We start from the raw sequence: 19,953 nt of genomic DNA, 5'->3' as shown, positions 1-19,953 counted from the left end.
CCGGAGGATTCTCCTCGAGCCGGCCCCGCCCGCGCGGCTGCAGCCACTCGCTTCGCAGCCGTGTGCCCGCCGCGGGGCCAATCGGGAGGGAAAGCCTTGCGGAGGGGCGGGGAGCCTCCGCGATGGACGGCGCCGCCGACCAATCAGCCGCGGAACCTGGCGGGCGACGCGCGGGAGCGGCGCCCGATAGGCTTGCGGCCGAGTGGGCGGGCCCGGCGTCGCCCGGGCGCCGCGAGCCCCCCGCCGGGTGGCCGGGGTGAGGAGGGGAAGATGGCGGCGTGAGCGCAGCGGGCGGAGCGGCCGGGGCCGGCCGGGCCCCGCGGCTCGGGCCGCGCTCAGGTGAGCGCCCGCCGCGGACCGGCCTGGCCGAGCTCGCACCCGCCACTGCCTGAGGGGCCGGGCCGAGCCCAGCCGGGCCGGGCGGGGGCAGCGGGCGCGGCCGGGCGGCTCCCGGCCTCCCGCTGCGCTGGGGGCCCGGGCTGCGAGCGGGGCCCGCCGCCCTCACCCCTCAGGGGCCGGGAGCGGGCGGCGGGGGGAGCGGCGCCGCGGGCTGCTGCGTGCTGAGGGGAGCGGGGGCAGCGCGGGGCGGCTGCCGGGGCTTTTGGTGAGAGCAGCGCCTGGCCGTGCCTGCACGCCCAGGTCTGGTGCGCCCTGAGTTGTCGGGGCAAAACGCTTGGAGTTCCCTGTGCCGTAGGACGGTGCTGTTCCGATTCTTTTTGTAAATGGGACTTCGTACTGAAACCAAAAGGATTAACTCGGCGTGGAATCCCTTGTGTTTTATAGCAGTTCTTTAAAATTCTAGTTCATCGCGTGATTCTACGTGGCTGCATTTTCAGTGTGAATGTCAGGTAAAAGTTAAATAAATAAATAAATAAAGCACCTAAACGGGAAGCACAGCTTCAGATCCTGAAGAGACGTGGTCTGTTATCCTACATGACTAATAAGGAAGATGTTTGTAACTGATAAAATAACGCGAAAGAAACGTAATAAGTGTGGTTGTGGCAACTACTTCTGAAAGCGGTAGCTGCTTGAGAGATAAATTTCTAAAGGTGTATTTTACCATGTGCTATATTACACGTATATTTCCTGTGCTGTGTTTTTCACCTGGTAACAGTAATAGCAGCTCATGGGCAACATAACATTAAGGCATAGTATGCTGCTGATGATGAATACTTACTTATACAGGTCTATGTGTGAGCTGTTAGAATATGCCAAGGGATTTGCCTTTGGCATGTTACATACAAAGATAACTTTGCTTTATGCTATAATTAGAAGAATAATAAGCTGTACATGTACAGTATTTTTAGCAGTAAGTAAATACCCTTGGATTAATATTTATTCTTAAATGCTTTGAACGCTTAAGAACTGTGAGAATTAGCATCAAAAAAAGCAGAGTTTTCTGTTACCCTGGCGTATGTCAAACCAACTCTGTGCACTGCTTTAAAATTTTGCTCACAGTGCTGTGAGCCTGTGCAATATAGAGATTTGCAGGAGTAAGCTGTGCCTCTTACGATGGTAACCTCTCATCTCAGGGCTGTCAAAAACCAGGGGCCAACTAAGGCTAAGCATTCTGACTGAATCCGTGAAGAGTCTGGAGTCTCTCTTGAACACCTCCCACGTTCATTCTTAAAAACTAGAAAAGGAACGAGGGTTGAAAGGAGTCTTGATGTGTTGGTGGTTAGCTGAATGCAAGATACAGAGGCCCACACAGTCTTCGGAGGATTGATTTAAAAAAAAAAACACTCTAAAATGAGATGTTCAGGTAGGGATGTTTCTTTGCTTAAACAGCATTCAAGGAGCCGTTTGGTGTGTGTATCATGGAATAGAAATCTCAGCTGTAAAGCGGTCGTCTCCTGCTGTAGGAAGTATTGTTATTATCCTACCCTATTGTGCTAAAAGGGTAGGAAATATGCACTGGAAACCTCACAGGAGGTGAGGGTGAATTTATTTAAAATAAAAAGTGAAACAAAACAGGTTACAGTGTCTTAGGCTTGTAATCTCATAAACAGCTGCATTTGTGCAGTGCCCGAGATGTCTATACAGCGGCCAGGCACTGTAGCAGGGGTGTTTAAGCCATGCGTCCAGCTGTCAGGGGCCCCTTGCAGAGGATGAGGGACATCAGCTGGCAAGTCCTCATGTCCTCTGGACTCCCAAGCTGGTGACTTCTGTGTCCCCGATAGGCCTTAGCATACCCTGTTGGTGACCTGTGTCTCCACCCTGTCTCGCTCTGTTCTTTGTATCCTGATCTGGGCATCTTCTGAAATTGCAGGGGGACGTGCTGTGGTTTGGAGGACTTGCTAAGTGGGGTCCTGGCAACGCAAGCCCTTCTGAGAGCCCCGTCCCTCTTCTGTGTCCCGTTTGGAGCCTCCCCACCCAGGCACTCCCTTTCTCTCTCCAGTTCTACTGCAGTTTGCTATAGTGCTGCATAGAGTGGATTTAGATACCTTTTTAAAAGTAGAGAGATGGGGGCAAGCGACAGTGTGGAGAGGTAACATTGGGAAATTTTTGGAACCATTTTGGAAAGCCAGATCTGTTGGATACCTTAAAACAGTGTTAGAGAGTTCCTGATAACTGATAATTATCAAATTAATTGTTTTGCGAATCATTTGGTTCCTTAATGTCTTGAAGTCTCATAGTGCTTGTCAGGTTCTTGGGGGAGGGCTTGAATTGGGTGGGTGAGAACTGAGGACATGAGGATGGAACAAGAAGATCCTGGATCTTTGATACTTAGGTGTGACTCACTTGACCATCCTTTTCCTTATTCTGAAAGAGGAGCATGACTATAAACATTTGAAAAGTGACATCAACATGTTTAATGTAGACTATCTAACAACGTTAGCTGGTTCCTAGAAGGTATAGATAATCTTCTGTGCCTTGTGCATATAATGGTCTGTTATCTGAATAGCTTTGTACATATAAATTTAATTTGTTCATCTCTTTCTCTCTAGGTTCCCTGAAGAGAACGTTGAATGGTGAAAAATGATGGTGAGTAAAGCCATAAGGTTATTTCGGTACTAAATACGCGATACTAAACTTGTCGGTTTTCTCTCCCTTCCCCTTCTTTTTTTCTTTACCAAGTAAATCAGTTATTGAGATTTTATTTTTTCTTAGGACACTCAGAGAACTGGCATGCTGCCACAGTGTCAACTTTCAGCTTGTGCTTGACATGAAATAAACCTTTACTTAACTATATATATTCTAACAAAAATAAATGCTTTGAAAGTTACAAAACACCTGTTCCATGCTGTCATTTTACTTTGCTAAGAGACACTAATTGTGCAGTTGCATTAGCTTAGAGTAGTTATTTTAAAGGTTTGTTATTCGTTAAACACTAGGAGTGGAAGAACAATAATGTAACCAAATGTCAATTATCAAGTTGAAGAAAATAAATTCAAAAATTCCAAGGATAACGATCAAAGTCTAGAATTTCAATTTATTTATTTATTTTCCCAGTAAATTAAGTAAAGATATTCTGGTAGTTAAGGTATATAACAGAGTGCTAGATTCTGTTCTTGGCTCTGCCACAAACCTTTGACATGTTTTGTTGCAGCTCCGCAGGTCTGCTTTTCCCCAGCTTCATATCAAGAGTAAGACTTACCCATCAGCGTGGGCATGGATGGTCAAGCTTATGATCAGCTGAAATATTTGAGTGCCTCGGAGAAAAAGTGATGGTGACGTGGTGTATTGCCATTTCCATAGTCTACTCACTACTTCTACCATAGGAGTTGAAAATTATCACCAGAAGATTATTTTTGAACTTGATCAACTAAAGGATTAAGGTAATTAGAATAATAAAAGAAAGTCAACGAAAGGCCAGAGAAAAGAGTGGAAGGAAGTAGAAAATATGGTGTGTCCTCATGCGCTTATATTTGAGAAAGAGAAACCAAACAAAAAATATTTCCTCTTTCATATCACTCATTGTTGTACAGGAGAATGGTAGTGGTGTTTTTTTTTTTTTCTGGCACTGTGCAGAATTGCATACATGTTACCTTCTAATCCAGGCTGGCATAAAACTTAAAGGAAAAAATTCCACGTCTTAACAGCTTCTGTGACTAGGCAGTACCAGGTGTGCCACTGGTGAAAGGCCAGGAGGTCAGTGACAAGACGGCAGTTGTTAAAGTATGTCTACACTGTGGACAAGTGGGGAGCAGTGGGTGAAAAAAAAAAAAAAAAAAAAAGGATCTAATCTGTGGACTTTACAGCTGTCATAAGTGTGTTTTTCCTCTACAGCACTGACAGTTTTGTAGTTAATTAGCTGATTGTTCATAGTCTCTTTGAATTGTGACCCACTATAGCAGAACTTGTTCTCTCTGTGTGCAATGCCATTACACCTTGTCCTATAGCTATGCTGCCTGACAAAGAGTCCCTCCTTTCAGCTTTCTTGTAAGCCTCTTCTAGGTACTGGAAGACCGTTATAAGGTCTCCCCGGAGCCTTCTCTTCTCCGTGTTGGGATCAACTCTTTATCAGGGAGCGTAGTGATATGACAAGGGGTATATTTGGAAGAAATTCTTTACTCAGAGGATGGTGAGGCACAGGAACAGGTTGCCCAGAGAGGCTGTGCATGCTCCATCCATGGAAGTGTTCAAGGCCAGGCTGGATGGGGCTTTGGGCAACCTGTTCTGGTGGGAGGTGTCCCTGCCTGTGGCAGGGGGGTTGGAACCAGATGATCTTTAAGGTCCCTTCCAACCCAAACCATTCGATGATTCTATTTGTGTTCAGGTGATACCTCAACATTGTCATGTTATGTGTCAGAGCCACAGTTATGAAGCCTCATAGCTTATTAACACCAGTGTATTTTTGGATGCACTGCTTCTGAGTAAGCATGTAGTTCAGCATTTCTGTAGTATTGCATTAGCCAGCTTATGGACATACGCAGGTAGATAGAAAATTTTATAGAATAGGGGATTATTGCAGACTGTGAAGCCAACTATTTTTTTTTCCATTAGATTCAGATTTTTAAAGTAATGAACCAGTAGGCATTTTAATGTCAAATATTTTTTATTCTGTTTCCTAAACTACCTCTCTTCTCTTTCATTTTGGAATTCCAGATCCTTGCTGAAATTTAAGAAGATGATAGTCCTGTTGCTTGCTCACAGGCTGTGAGATGTGGACACGTCTCTCCTAGCAAGCAAAAACTTGTCCTTCACTTCCATGGAGCTGCATGAACAAAGATCTCTTCACTTCCTGCATCAACCATCTCACCCAACGCTTAATTCACCAGATGACTTCTCCCGCAGAAGCAACCCCGCTGCAGTATCAAAACTCAAAAGCAGAGTAACAGAAATCAGCATTTGTTTCCCTGAAGAAATGTCTTCTGTGCCAGCTCTTCATCCAGCTTTCTGCATTCTGTTTTAAAATGAGAAAAACTTTGAAATCAGATGGAAGTGCAAGCTGATGTTCTTCACTGATATCTATCTCCTTCTTCATTTTAGGAAGGATAAGTTCTTCACTGTGTCATACTGGAATTCCTGGCATATAAAGCATCTGCATGCATTGCCATGCCAAACTTGACATGTATGAAAAGTTTCAGCAGGAAACGAGGACATATTTTCTGCTCTGACATACGGAAGAAACTTACCAAACAATTGGAGAAGTCCCATAACAGGTATTTTGTAGCCCAGGAACCTGGCTTGACTTTGTAGATAGATGTCTTGATGTCAACTCACATAAAGCAGCTAATGCAGAGGAACAAATGCAGAATCACTGTGTCTGTAGTGTGTAACGGCATCGTCCCAATCTGTGATCAAAATGTATATTTGCATGTGTAAACCCACATAAGTGCTGGATATGAAGAGCTTTCACCAGAAGGAGAAATTACTCTGCACCACTTCATTTTTAGCAAAGAAAAATGAAGCTTTAAAGACCTTCAGGGTTACAGGATAATGATTAGGTTTGTGTTATATCATTCCCTCCTTTTGGCTTTTTATAAATCCTTAGCAGCAAAAGGAACATTCTACAGTTGAAAAGATGGGGCAGAATTTCTTTCTTTATTTAAAGAAATTAACTTCTGGTGGGATGGAAGAGACCGGAGGTGTAAAGTTGCGGTTTGTCCGCTCAGCTTCCTTTCCACAGTTTCAGCTTTTCATATTGCTGATGGAATCAGACACTTTTTATTCTTCTGTGACTGAGAACTGAGATGACCTGTATGTTTCCATCATCTAGGCCCGGTAGAACGAGCTGGTAGCCGCGTAAGAGGTATGGCTTGACAGAGAGCAGAAATGCTTAGGCCGGGCCTTTTTCTGGTTCCTCCTATTCCTTCCCAATCTAAGGCGCTATCTGTTGTTCTTATGTTTACACAAGATTCTTTGTCTACATCGTTTGTGATTATATAGGATATTTTTGACCATTCTGAGGTGGGAGTTTGTACTGTTCACATGCTCCTTGCTATGGTATTGTATATGGCAAATAAGGTTTCTTGGCAAAAAGAAATCTCCATTTCAAGTCTGGAGCTCTTAGTGCACCTTAATCCACACTTGTGATTTAGAAAATGTGATTTACTAGCTTAAAATATTTTCAAATTTGGATCAAATAAAGGTATATAGATTCTTTTAATAGGTTTGGAGGGATAATAACATGGTTGGGGGGTGGGGTGTTTTTTTGTTTTGGTTTGTTCTATTTTTCACTTTAGAAAACTGCTGGAGAGAGCCAGACAGCCTGGAAATGGCTGAAAAAGCCAACAGTTGAAATCCTTCTTAAATCCTGATGATAGATGGCGAGGGCAGCATTGTGATATTTAAAATGTAGTGAAATTTTGTGGGGACCACGTTCCACAGCAGAGTAAGGATGAGTGTTGGTGTTGATCCTGGTCTTTGGAGTAAAGTTAGATCTGTGTATGGACTTGCATTGTAACAATAAGATTTAATGACAGCTTGTTTCCAAGAAGCAAAGATCAGACATGAAAGCTAAGGAGAGTAGGAAAGACACTGTGTATCAAAATAATGCCAACTGTAATGAGCAGAGAGGTGCACTAAAATTGTATGCAACATTGCAATGAGCTGTGTTTCTTTTATTAGTTTAGATGAGTTACGTTAATCCTGGTGAGGCAACCACCAACTTGGCCTGATTTCTTTTAAGAATATAGGATGTCTTTGCTGAAAGTGGTCTGAATTTTCTGGTTTTAGACACAACTAGAAAAGCACACTTACTTTGAGGTCCTCCTTTTGTTGAAACCAATAGGATTTAATGTAGATGTCTGTAGAAGCAGGATCCATCTCTAAGTGATGGAAAATACTGTTAATATCATAGGATTATACGTTGTTGGAAGGTATCTGGTATAAGAAACATCTGATCCTAAATGTGGGAAATTCCTTTTCTTCCTTTTGCCCATACTTGTCCTTCTGACATTAGAGCTAGCAGTTGTTTCTTGCATAGCTGGGTGACAAAATACTTGGGGAACAGGAATGTATTTTTATCTTTTGTGGATATGTACAAAAACTAATAATTTTTCTGACTAGAGAGTAGACAATTCATGCTACTTGATTTCCACATCCGTAAGAATAACCCTCAACATTTTGTAACCCTGCATTGTAACAACAACAACAAAAAAAAACTATTTTTCCTGACTTCTAACCCAGATAACGTAAGAACATAAGCTTTCAAGTTTACTTTTAGAACGTAATATTTTTAGCAGGGCTAAAGATCTGTGGCTTTCACAGAACTAGTACTCCAACAATGCATGCCCAGAAGACCCCCACAGCCGTACCTTTCCAGCCAGCTTCTTTATAAAAGTGCTGTGTTAGGAAATGCTGCCTCAGCCTACTTACTTTTTCTTGCTCCACTTTTTCTCTGTGTTGGTTGGAAATCTTCCCATGTGAAAGATTACAAAAACAAGGGGCATGTGCAATAGATCATATATATATACATATATATATTTTAATACTTGTGGACAAAATGATGTTACAAGTTGTTTGAAAACAACAAAATCACCAATGTCTTCCATTTTGAGATGTGTATAGTTCCATAAGCATTAGTGCTTTGTAGCAAACAGTAGTGCCATGTTAGGATCAGTGCATGAGCCTAGTAGTATTTTTACAATTTCAGAGTGACAAATTTATTAATAAGCAGTGATGATAATGTAATTAACAATAGAAAGGATACAGTAGAAATGTCACAAACATGGTCTAAATATGCAGTATCCTCCCTGTGACAGTGGTAATGCTATCTTTAGAAAGTGAATGCATTCACTTAATGGGCTTCATAGAGTCATAGTTAACTTTGTTTTTAGTATTTCTGTCCAACTGCAATAGTGAACTAGTGTATGTAAGCATCCAGAATTCTCATCTCTGTCACCAGTGATTCTTTTCATTTTAGTCTTTGTTGAAGGTGTGTTCTTCTATGAGCAGCATTTTCCATTTAATTATTACCCATCCTATGATATACTCAGAATTAAGAATGTGATAAAGAGTTTGTGTTTGTTTTGTGCACATCTCTACTACCTTAATATTATTTACAAAATCTATTAAGAAAAAAAAATCAAATCCAATTACATAATTATTAGAACCAGTTAAACATTATCCTTCTCATCTACTAAGTTAGTTACTGGTTGCAAAATGCTTTCTTCCAATTATAAGTAGAATACTTTTGTCCATTATTGCAGGAATGGAAAACCTTTTTTATTTCTGAAGTCCTATTGAATCTTTTAACACCTTTGGTGGATCCTGCATTTACACACATCTTAATAAGAGAGAATATAATAAGATTAAGGGCTGTTGAAAACCAACATTGCAGACTGCATCTGTTCAGCAGGCTATATCTAGCCTATGGGTCATAGATTCCCCACCCCTGTATTATTGAGAATTCAATATCCTGTGTTTTGGGTAACTTCCAGTATTGCTTTCCAGCTCTAATCTCAATTTTAATAACTTATGTCTCTCCCTCTGCTTTTTTCAGAAGGAAAGTTTAGACCAGGGAATGTTCAACTGATTTAGCACGCAATGGGCAGCTTGGACTGGTGAAATAAGAGACTGGTATGATTCCTGAGATGAGCGATGCTCTGTGGATGGCATTCTCTCATTTCCTAGGAAAAAAAAAAGTCTTATTTGATACCAGTGTTGCTCTTCACGCATTTCTTTTACAAGAACAAAATTCTCTGTCACTTTAGAGAGGATACTGCATCTTTTTTCCCTGAGACCTGCCTGTAAATGGCCATTAGGAGGAGGGAGGGAATGGGTAGCTTGGTTTTGTAATTTTAATAGGATGTATTTCTAAAGTAATTAATCAAGTAGCATGTTCTTTGGTGCAAAACCAGTAATCCTTGCAGAGTTAATGTGTGTAACAAACCCCCCACCCCGACCCTCTGCATCTGATAAGTTTCCAAGAAAACTGGGTGGTTGGGCCATTTACAGCAGAGCTCTGGGGGACCTGTGCTCAGAGTTAGGTTCAATTCTGAACGGAAGTAGCTGTACCATTGAATAAAGTAGTTTAGTGCTTGGGAGAATCAATTGAAAAATACCTCTGAAACTGGAATGCAAAATAGCACAGTATGTAGGGGGAAGAATCCCTGATGCAAACAAAGCCATAAGATGATTTAATAAGAAAATAGAACTTTAGTAGCAATAACTGTTTTGCATGTGATAGTAAATAACTTGCATTAGCAAGACTGTACAGTAGAGTAGGTGGGTAATAACCAAATAAGTTTGTGGCGCTCTGTGCTGCAGGGAGTTGCATGAAAAGTCTCTTTTCCTAAGATGGGTGAATTCCTCTTAATGTTCCTCTCATTGGAGGGAATTTGGCACTTGAATACTTAGTTAATGATATTAAAAAAAAAAAAAACAAAACTGTTTAGCTTTGTAACACATCTGAAGCACTGTCAGTGAGTGCTGGGGGAAGTGCAGACAGTTCTTTCTGAAAGGGTAGCTGAAATTTCCCTTTTTTACAGTCTAGCACTTGCTTGGTTTTTCTGAGGGGAAACTAAACCCTTCCATATACTGGACTGTGGAAAGAACTTGGTTCTGAAGTTAGAATGCATTTTATTGTAGGTGGTACTTATTTTCTTTGTTTAAAAAGACCAACCTGAGATGGTGACAGGTCTTTAAAAAAGAAATTTATTAGATAACATTTGACACTGAAAACATTTCTTCATCCCAAAGGACAATTGTAGGATCCTAAAAATGTTACTCTGCAGCAAAAATAATTTTAGACTTGCTAAACACTCTGTTCCAAGCCATTGATTTCTGTTAATGCCTGAAGTTTTGCAGAGACAAGTACGGTGAAGCCTCTGGTAACAGAAAGGGATATTGATCTACAGCTGTAGCCTCTGCACCCAGCAAAGTATCTGCTATCAAAGGGTTACATAAAAGAGCCCCAGAAGTTCTGAAATGTCTATAGTTGATGCTGTTTTCAGTGCAGAAACATGGTCTATAGAGACAGCATGGCCCAGCAGATAATAGTGTGTTCCTAACAGAAGTATTACATCAGAAGTTTAGATCTATCTGGCTAGATTTCTGCTAGAAAGTTGAAGTAGTTTGGAATGTAACTTCCAGCTGAAGGGAAGCTTCTGATGTTCTGAAATTACATGGGTGAAGCCTTTTGGCTCTTTGTAAGTTGATAGTGGGACTGTTAAGGGCTGTGAGTGTTTCTACAGCGTAATGTAATTAAGATAAGCACAAGCATATCTAAATTAAATGTTGGCTAATATGTGTATGAAAAGCTAACTGATCTGGAAAGTTATAATCAGCTTAAATTCCAGCTATTGCATTATTGATAAACTTGGAAGCTGGCCATAGGGAGCCTTAATTTGATTGTGATCTGATTACATTAAATAAATTATAAATTTCTTGTAGTCTGTGGTCAGCAAGTACATTTACGTAATGAATTAATAATGAAAACATGGTCACATTCAGACTTCAGAAGTATGAAATTTGTGGCTGAATAGAAATTTTCAAGGCTTTATTCATTTAGAGAAGGGGGGAGGAGGGGAGATTGAGGCTGATGTAACGAGGTGAGCTATCTGCATATTCTTCCCAGTTCAGATTTAATAAAGATCTGAATTCCATGGGGTACTGTGTTAGAAATTAATATTCACAGCCACAAAGGAAATCCCATTGCCTTTCAGCTGTCATACTATGGCATGCGTTTTGCTCCAAACCCCTTGATTTCAGTGCTGCTAAAACTAAGTAGCAGTGCTACATGCTACCACACTGCAGTGTGGGGTATCAAAAGTGCAGTGACCACTACTGGCATGACCCCATCAGCATTACTGAACCCAGGTGATACATGTGTGTGTACTGTTCCTTACCCAGTGGTTCTGCTGTAGAAGATCTAGCCAGTACTTGCGTTGGGAATTGCAGCTTGAGGATTGCAACTTCTGCAACTGAGCATAATTATCAAATTTAGGACAAAAAAAAAAAAAATGTTTGCAGACTACTTGATAGTGAATGACAACAAATTGTACCGTGCTTCAGGACATTGACACTTTATGCAAGGGTTACACTGACAAGAGCTGGCAGTGGTTTTGAGCGGAGAAGGATAGAAGAGTTTTTGATGGATAACCAATTTTACAAATAATTACTTCCCTAGGAAAGAGTCTGGTCTTCCTTCAAAACCTAATAATCCTGCTTGCTGTTCAGGTACAGAGCTGCATAAATGGCAGTTTGAGTGAGGTTCCACTGGTTTTCTTTTACTGAATGATCCAGCATATTGCCCCTATAGCACTTTGACTGGCACGCAAAAGCCAGCAGTTGAACCAGGGTGTCTCATTTAACAGTGCAGAACACTAACCAGGAATTCTGCTTTCTATTCCCTTTCAGTCTGCTCAGCACTATCTCCTGAGTTTTAGAGAAAGCGTAGGTGTACTTGACATAAGCAAGGAGTGTGTTTCCGTCTCTGAGCCTATGTACCAGGTTATAGGATAGACAGATTCCCTAAGGCTTTACAAGATTTAAGGTTAAAGATAAAAAGTAACTTACTGTTCAGTGTGTCCTGTGTAAGTCTTATCTGCTTCTTTCCTCTTCCCCTCCAAACGAGTGTGTTTGCAGGTCAAATAAAAGAAGACTACTTTGTGATGCCTGAGGCATAAAGAAGTGCATGGAGAAACTGAAGGAAAGTGGCACAGGCCCACAAACCAAATCTTAGAGCTAGTATTCTAATTATGCATGATTCAAAATGTCTAGTGTAATGTAGTTATTACCAGTAAATTGAGATATGCATTTATACATAACGAAGCAATAGGAATTAATATACCAATAGCTTGAACTTCCTGCTTTGATTCTCAAACTTTGATTCTCAAACTGTTTTTTTTGTCTTTTTTTTTTTTTTTTTAGAGAATGTGCTGCCTCTGTAGAGAAAGGGGCAGAATGTATAGATAGGGACAGAAGCATGGCACCAAAACTGTAAATCAGGAACCAGGATCAGCAGAACTCGCCTTTATAACCTCTTGTCTGGTTCATTTTAGTGCCCTGAGCATGTAAAAAGCAGGGCATGGACTAAGCATGTTTAAGGGCGAGATGAGGTTTCTCACCTGCTGCAGCTGTAGCAAGGAAAAGGGTGCAGAGTTTCTTTCAAGGTGCAGGGGGGGAGCAACTGGTAAAAAAAAAAATAAAAAAAAAAATCCACAGTAACAGAAACAACGGACTCAAATTGAGTGTAGTATTTGCCAGACAGTAGGTAATAGGCTTGTACTTGGTGAGAGAAATTATTTGGAGAAGACTGAAATTAATAAGCACAGTACAAATATTTCAGGTGTTGAATAGCTTTTTAACAGACAGTATTTTCAGGTAACTCTAGCCACATAGGCAGCTGTACTGAAGCATACTGGTACCAGCCAGCAATAATGGCACCTGCAGGAATGAACCTGAAAATACTGGTAATCTTGTATATTTTTTAAGTTCTTTGACAAAGAGATTTTTAAAAACAAAAAATGAGATTTGATCACTGAAGGTCTTTATCTTCTGCAACACAGGTTGCAATATAGTCTTTTTTTCTTTATTTCACTTATTAAATAAAAGGGAATTTGGGTGCCATTTTTCCGTAAACTTTTACTGTGCTCTCTGTAATATTTTCCAAGTCTTTTAGTGGGTACTGCAGTGAATTTCTGCTGGCGGTTTGAAAATAACATAGAACGCATGGCAGTGTCTGTCACTAATGCTTTTCCTAGTTTAAAGTATTCAATCACGTAGAATACTAGCATGTTACTGCAGAATTCCATACTTTTAGCTTAGCTTAATTTTGTAGGTGGGCTTAACTTGTGCAGAACACTTCTCCATGTACAGAGGCTCAGTCCCCTTTCTTAAGCAGAAAGAGGAAGTGTCTTGGAGGAAGAAATTGTGTGTCAAGTTAAATCCTGATCATGCTTCGTAGCCAAGCGTCCATAAAGCACCATGATTTGGGTTTAGAACGGGGGCTGTGTTTTTCTCATGAATGCTTTCTAGATATACAAGAATTGCCAAATGAAGATAGGAATATTATTAGAGAATATTTAACTATTTTACAGTATCAAAGTTAGGTTAAATGAAATCCTTTGAGCCAACTTCTTCAAGCTAAAAGGGAATCTATTTGTAAAAAGGGTTTAGCCCAGCAGTTAACCATGGCCACCTAATGCCTAGAGGATATTCTTTAGAACACTTCATGCGGTTTTAAACCCTGTTACATGTTTTCTTTTGTGTGGTGAGTAAGCAGTTGTATCCGTTGTTAATGCTTATCCCTGTCAATATAAAACCTGGGGAAGTAAGCTACTTTAGGACTTCAGTGAAGATATCCTCCTTTTGAGAAATACAACAGCAAAGGAGAAGCATTAATTATAGTTTCTTAAAAATTATCTTAATACTTAAACAAGTTAGGGAAGACTTCTTATACTGAACTTCTGATGGCATTGCTCACAAGGGTTAGTGGAGATTACTGGTATCACTACGTACTCCCATTGCACACATTTTACATGGTAACAGTAAAAGAATGTTTCCCTGCAAATTCTATTTTTTTTTTTCCAAAAGGCAGCTTGCTTTTATATCTATGCATCTTTGAGGATTTCAAGATAAGATTTTATTCTTTTGACGCTGTAAAGAGGAACTGTTTAAAAATGAACTTGGAAACTCTGCACCTGTATACAAATTTTTTTAGCAATAAAGCAGCACAGGCTGAGAATGCACTATAACCTGGTGTGTCATTTGTTCAAAAGATAGATTAACCAAGGTACAGTGCGCTGTATCTTCAACAAGGTGCTAACTGCTTCCACTTCTGAGATGTGTGTACTTGCTGTGCCTTTGACAAAGCTTAACAATTTGAGCTAAACTTGCATATGTTTGGATATGCTTTGGATCCAGCTGTTGCAGCAGATTTCAGACACAAAAGTCTTCGACTTCCTGGAAGGCACCTGAAGAAAAATTGCCACTCCACTCAAGATGGGCAACTTACAAATCGAAGCTTCAAAGGTTATTTCAGATGGTAGCAGAAAGCTTCTGTTGCTTGCAAGATAGACCGCCTAAAAGGAGTAAGTCTCAAGAGTGTTTCACATATATGTGGACTGTTTATAGTTTTGGCAGCTCAAATTCCTTTGGTGGTTGGTGTCTCACAGCCTACAGGGAAGCACAACTTTCCTTGCAGTTGCTGCTGAAAGCAGTTTTGTGAAGTGCTGTAACACAGCAGCAAGACACCACCTCATGAGGACTGTGCTGAAGAAGCCATGGCTCCCAACACCACCAGCTTTCTAAAACCTCTTACAGGATTGCTGACCCTTATGTGAGCTTATAAAAGATTCACTGTGTGATTGCGACTTCAGTAGCCTGCTAAACCACCTTCATTTGTTTCATTTTCTGCTTGCTTTTCTCAGGAGACAGCTGCTCCTTAACTCATGTGAGAATAAAGAGAGCTGTGGCCTGACCTTCAGCTGTGTTTTTAAATCAGGTATTTAGTTAAAGAGAATCCCTCCTTCCTGAGCCAGACTGGCTGTGGCTGCACTGAAAGTATCAACACAGCTCTCAAGATGCCTAGCTAGAGGAGATTAGGTTCCACAGTAGAGAGAAAAAAAAAAAAAAGAATATTCACCCTCCAGTTGTAGATTCAAGTGGAATTTGAATCTGGGACAGACTGTAGGATCAAAATCTGAATCAAATCTTTTAGGAAGAAAAGTTTAAGCATCACTTAAAACCTAAGGCTACAGTTTAAGTTGGTATCTTAGTAACTGTTATTCCTAAACTACTGAAGATACTGTTGTACTTATTTTGCATTTTGTAGATTAAGGTGGTTTGCTTCTTAAAACAGGTTTTATTTAAAACTCTGTACTGCTGTGAGTGTCATCAGATACAACAGGCAATAGTGCCAAGAAGAACCATGATTTGACAGACACAAAGGACCGCACTGTGACTCAATGGAGCTGAGGTCTTCCCAGTTCCAAAGACTAGTGAAATACAATTGAAAAGCTTACAACTCACGATATTACACAAGATATTTCTGAATTTCAGCAATTTTATTTTTTAAGTCTTCTTTACAACAGTAAAGATAATAAAAAAAAAATGCAACTGACAGCTTTCTTTTCCTCTTAGGGGTGCGTACTTAGCTAAATGAAGGAGGACAATTTTGCACTATTTATATTATACACAGTATAAATGTGAAGTATATAACACGAAAAAATGTCAATGCAGAAACCAGAATGAATGGGCAGAAGTGAATAGTCCCATTACCTATCGTGTTTCTTGGACTGATGCAACAGAAGAACTGACACTTAAAAAGTAACAAAAAGGTGAAGTTTTACAAAGGAAAACACTTACATGAGATTGGAAGGATATTTGCACAAGGTGAGTTTAGTCACAAAACCCCAGTTAAAGACAAAGAGGCTGTTAAACATAATGCAGAAGTATTGTAAAAATAAATTTCAAAAAAAGTCTTTGTTCTTAGTAATGAGGTAACCATATACAACTCCAAACTTTACATGAATGTACAGTGAGAACTGTTGAAAAAAACAGCTCTCCAGTTAAAGGTTCAGGCTAGAGCACATTTTGGAGAAGATGATAACATTAATCATTACAGGCAGTGAAGCAGATCTTACCAGAGTGTAACATTTATTTCAGGTAGTTACTTCTGATAGCCCAAATTTAGCTGTCATTGAGAAGTACTGCATTTATGTGCTTACACCTGTCAAAGTTGTAAAACACTGATGATGATAATCATCATTTAGAGAGCATGTACTGTTAGAATTTAACAGAGGGAGCTGCTTCTCTCCCAGCAGAATGGCTCTTGATATTGTTATTGCTTAATCAGAATAAATGGAGACAATCCAGGACTTTTAATCAAAAACCAGCACACTGAACATAAGTAGTAGCATAAATACCAGCTGTCCACATAAGCCTGCAAGGTGCCTTGCAGTGAGTTTCATCCCCTCTGCTCCAAGCCTGTTACAAGAGTTATTTTACAAATAAGTAAGACCATGAAATGCAGAGAGTACCAGTATCATCAGCAACACAGTGCAATCTGCCAATCGCATATGGAAAGCAGAAAAAAGGGAATGGCAAACTGAATCACTGGAATGAATCTGATCAAGTAAATAGAACCCTCTCCAGACTGATACATGAAGCTACTAAATTTTACAGACAGTTTCAAGAATTCAGTTTCAAGCCCTTTAGGCAGCAGGAGGAGGAGGAAAAGGACCCCCCAGTCTTCCAACAAATGGTAACTAGCGACAAAGATATTCTGTCTCAATAACTAGGGGTAAGTAGCCTTCTTTCTTTTCCATCAAATTACTTTCTAGATGTTTGGAAAAAAAAGCAGAATCCAATCAAAAATCAAAGCTAGTAAGTACCCATTAGGTACCTTTTACAAGACATCTTGACTGGCCAAGGGAAGGCAGCAGGAAGATCATCACAGTTTCAGGAGAGCAGTGTTCCTGTGATTGACCAGAAGTAAAGGGGAAGAAAAGACTGTTCCTTGCTTTCACAGCTCACATCTATCAAAGGCAGTGGCTCACAGCCTAAGCTTCGTGGAGCAGCCAAAAGCTACGCGTTTTTCTGAGCATAGCTTAAGAACATTAGATTTTCAGGTGTTCCCCTCAGAACAAAGAGGTGCATTTAAGTCTCGATTCTTTCTGTATACATATAGCGACAGATCAGCTCTCTCAAACCTGTTCTGCTGCATTATTTCCTCATAATGAACAAACTCAGTAGAGATGCAGAAACAGCCCAGGTAGTTCTTCAAAATGGCGTATTATTGTTGGTCTTGACTATTGCATATCCTGGCATTAGGGCAACTGTATCTGATGCAGAGCCATACTGTTCTGCCATGTCCTTTTGCTTCAGTTCCTCCATCTTCTTTATCAGCAATTCTAGACGCATGTGGACCACCACAAGCTTTTCTTTCAGCTAGAAAAAAAATAGAAGTAGTAAAACTAGAGAAAAATGTTATTCTAACACTGGATCTTTGAATGATCTGCTTATCTGTTATGATAACACACTTGAAGATGACAAAACTCAAGTAATGTCATGGGCCCATTTTCATGCTTAGAAAGGAAACCAAAATAAATAAATGAATAAAAGGAACAGGTAAGCATATAAACACCCAATGCATTGGCTGTCTCCTACACACAGTAACTATATTTGAGCTATGGGACAAACAATTTACTAAGTTATCAACTAACCATGTTACAGAATAGAACAACCAATTTAAATACCAAAAAAGAAGAGAGGATCTTGTGTTGTCTCTGAAACTATGAGTTGATGTTGTCGTGCTGTTTTGAGCTTACATAGCTGTAAATACAACTCTGCTAGAATCCTTTTCAAATTAACAACAGAGTTTTGTGTGTGTGTTATTTATGTATTTATTATTATTATTCAATGGTGACTTTTCAATTCCAGGGACAACACAAGTGGTAATATTTAGAATCATTTAGAAAAGCATTAATTTTTTTTGTTTTCAAAATGTAAAGAAGTCCCATTCCCTCTTGATAACACTTAAGTAGCACAAAAACATATATAATCAGTAAGGAATAACAACCTTTTGTCAGAAAGTTAGATAGAACTTGATAAGTTCTAAGCACTGCAAATATGGTAACTGTATCCATATTTCTGGCTAATATCAAAAAATATTAGTATTTCTTGCTATTTTCCATACAAAGTCATGTAGAAACCTTACTTTCCCCAGTTGTTCCTTTAGGGTCAAAGCAGGAAAATTCACCTTAGATGCTTCTATTGTTATTTTGTTTTTTAAAAGATAGCTAGAAAACAAATAGGGAAAGGGGAAAAAAAAAGAAAAACAATTAAAAAGCCCACACAATTGCATTCCTTGTTTATACAGGTTATTTAAGATTTTAAATCAGATATAAAATTCTTCCCTAAAGTACCCCATTAATTATGAAAATACTAAAAAAACCCAAAACAATATGTTACTTTCAAATCATAAAATCCCCACGTTACCAGCTAAACATAATTTACAGTTTCTATAATGAAGTCCATCTATCATGGAACTGTTTTGATATCTGACGTTAATTAAGTGGATCTGGAATTGAAGAAGATTTCAGCACTGGAAACAACTAAATTTAAACTTTGATGTAATGTGAGGATACTCCAAAAGCATAAGGCAAATCAAATGGAGTCATGCCAACACAAACAATGTAAACACAGAGGATATTAAAATCCCACATCAACGCTCTCAGTCAAAAGTAAAGTAGCTTTTGTTAACTGCAGACTAGTTGTACATCATGCTTTAAAAATTTGCAAATTCCCATGAAATCCTTGACCATCAACATACAGGACACTCACCAGAGGATGCTCTCCTTGAAGAAACAGAATAAGCCTCGGAGATGAGCCAAGTTGCTGAACGCAGAATAAAGAATGAAGCCCACCATCGAGCCACACGACCGACAGTATAACGCATTGTAAGCACTAAAAGGAAAAATGGAAAAATAACGTTATTAAACAGAAGTTATGAAAGTATGGATACTGGAGAAATGTTGGAAGACATCATCAGTTTCACGGGGACAGTAAAATACAATATAATGCTTTATCCTTTAATAATACAGAGTGTATGAACACGGGAAGTTGGGCACGTTGCCTAAGAAAATCTGTGTAATAACATGGGAAGTTGCAATTAGAGATAAAAATCCACAGTGTTTTGTCTCAAAATGATTTAGGTTGTAAAGACCGAATGTGATACGTGGTGAAATAGATTTAAGTTGTAAAGATCAGGTGTGGCATGTGGTGAAATAAGGGCTATGCCTGCACCCGTAACGGGTGATGTCGAAGCTCCCCCTGCTAATGCAGAGCATCGCCTCGCGAGGAGGAAAGCAATCAAGCTTTTTACTGGAGGTGTCGTTTTATTGCGACAGAAAGCAGCCGGACAAGACGAGGCGGCCGCGCTACGCACCAGCCCAGCAGGGCTCCCTCCAGGCCCACCAGCAGCGCGTCCTCCCAGGCCACGTCTCCGGTGACTCCTGAGGAGAGAAGAGAGAGCCGGGAGAACCGCGCCCGGCCCGGCCCGCCCCGCCCCGCCCCGCCCCGGCACTGACTGAGGCAGGCGAGGAGGCCGAGCCGCCGCTCCTCCTGCGCGCACAGGTGCAGCGAGTCCGCCAGCACCGCCCGGCACCCGCGGCACTGGAACACGGCGCAGTCCTCCGGCCGCAGCCCCCGCCGCCGCAGCGGAGTCTCCGCTGGGGACGGGTCCGGAGGCGGTGGCGGCGGGGTGGGGGGGGCCGGCGGGGGCTGCTCCACCGTGATGACGCCGCTGATGTGCGGCTCCTGGAACAGCCGCCACAGCTGCCGCCGCACCGCCATCTTCTCCCGCCCGGCGCCCGAGCGCGCCGCCCCGCCCTCCCCGCCTCGCGATTGGAGCGCGCTCGGTGAATCCGCGTTGCTATTGGGCGGCCGGGGTGTCAATCCTCGCTGCCGGGAAAGGGCGTCCCAGCGCCCGCTCAAGCAGCGCCTGGCGCGTTTGAAAAAACCAGCGCGGCGGCGGCCGCGCCGCTATTGGTGGCTTCCCCTGCCGCGGGCCCGCCCCCTTCTCCCCGCCCAGCCAATGGCCGCGCGCGGCGGGCGAGT

At 41.1% G+C, this 19,953-nt stretch overlaps 1 protein-coding gene and 1 long non-coding RNA gene across 2 annotated transcripts; one reads left to right on the top strand and one right to left on the bottom strand.

Annotated features, from left to right (window-relative positions):
* The first annotated feature begins 202 nt into the window (after positions 1-202).
* On the top strand, positions 203-14,087 carry LOC106043192 (uncharacterized). Its single transcript, XR_010831777.1, has 4 exons — positions 203-339; positions 2,949-2,985; positions 3,551-3,779; positions 5,050-14,087. It is a non-coding gene; the product is annotated as an uncharacterized lncRNA (long non-coding RNA).
* Positions 14,088-15,183: 1,096 nt separating this feature from the next.
* Positions 15,184-19,709, bottom strand: OIP5 (Opa interacting protein 5). The gene is made up of 5 exons (XM_048065098.2): positions 19,425-19,709; positions 19,283-19,349; positions 18,679-18,801; positions 18,053-18,134; positions 15,184-17,283 (listed from the first exon to the last, which is right to left on the bottom strand). Exons 1-5 carry the CDS (start codon positions 19,687-19,689, stop codon positions 17,116-17,118), a joined length of 705 nt encoding a protein of 234 aa, XP_047921055.1. The 5' UTR covers positions 19,690-19,709; the 3' UTR covers positions 15,184-17,115.
* Between the last annotated feature and the right edge of the window lie 244 nt (positions 19,710-19,953).

The sequence above is a fragment of the Anser cygnoides genome, chromosome 5, assembly GCF_040182565.1.
Source record: "Anser cygnoides isolate HZ-2024a breed goose chromosome 5, Taihu_goose_T2T_genome, whole genome shotgun sequence".
Taxonomy (NCBI): Eukaryota; Metazoa; Chordata; class Aves; order Anseriformes; family Anatidae; genus Anser; species Anser cygnoides.
This window is presented reverse-complemented; position numbering and strand designations above follow the sequence as displayed.

Bases quoted from the DNA above. Each gene is read 5' to 3' on its own strand.
- OIP5 (XM_048065098.2), bottom strand. From the start codon at position 19,689: ATGGCGGTGCGGCGGCAGCTGTGGCGGCTGTTCCAGGAGCCGCACATC. The intron at 18,802-19,282 runs GTGCGTAGCGCG...TTTTCCTTTTAG, and splicing joins GAGGGAGCCCTGCTGGGCTG to TGCTTACAATGCGTTATACT. The intron at 17,284-18,052 runs GTAAGGTTTCTA...TTTTTTTTCTAG, and splicing joins TAAAGGAACAACTGGGGAAA to CTGAAAGAAAAGCTTGTGGT.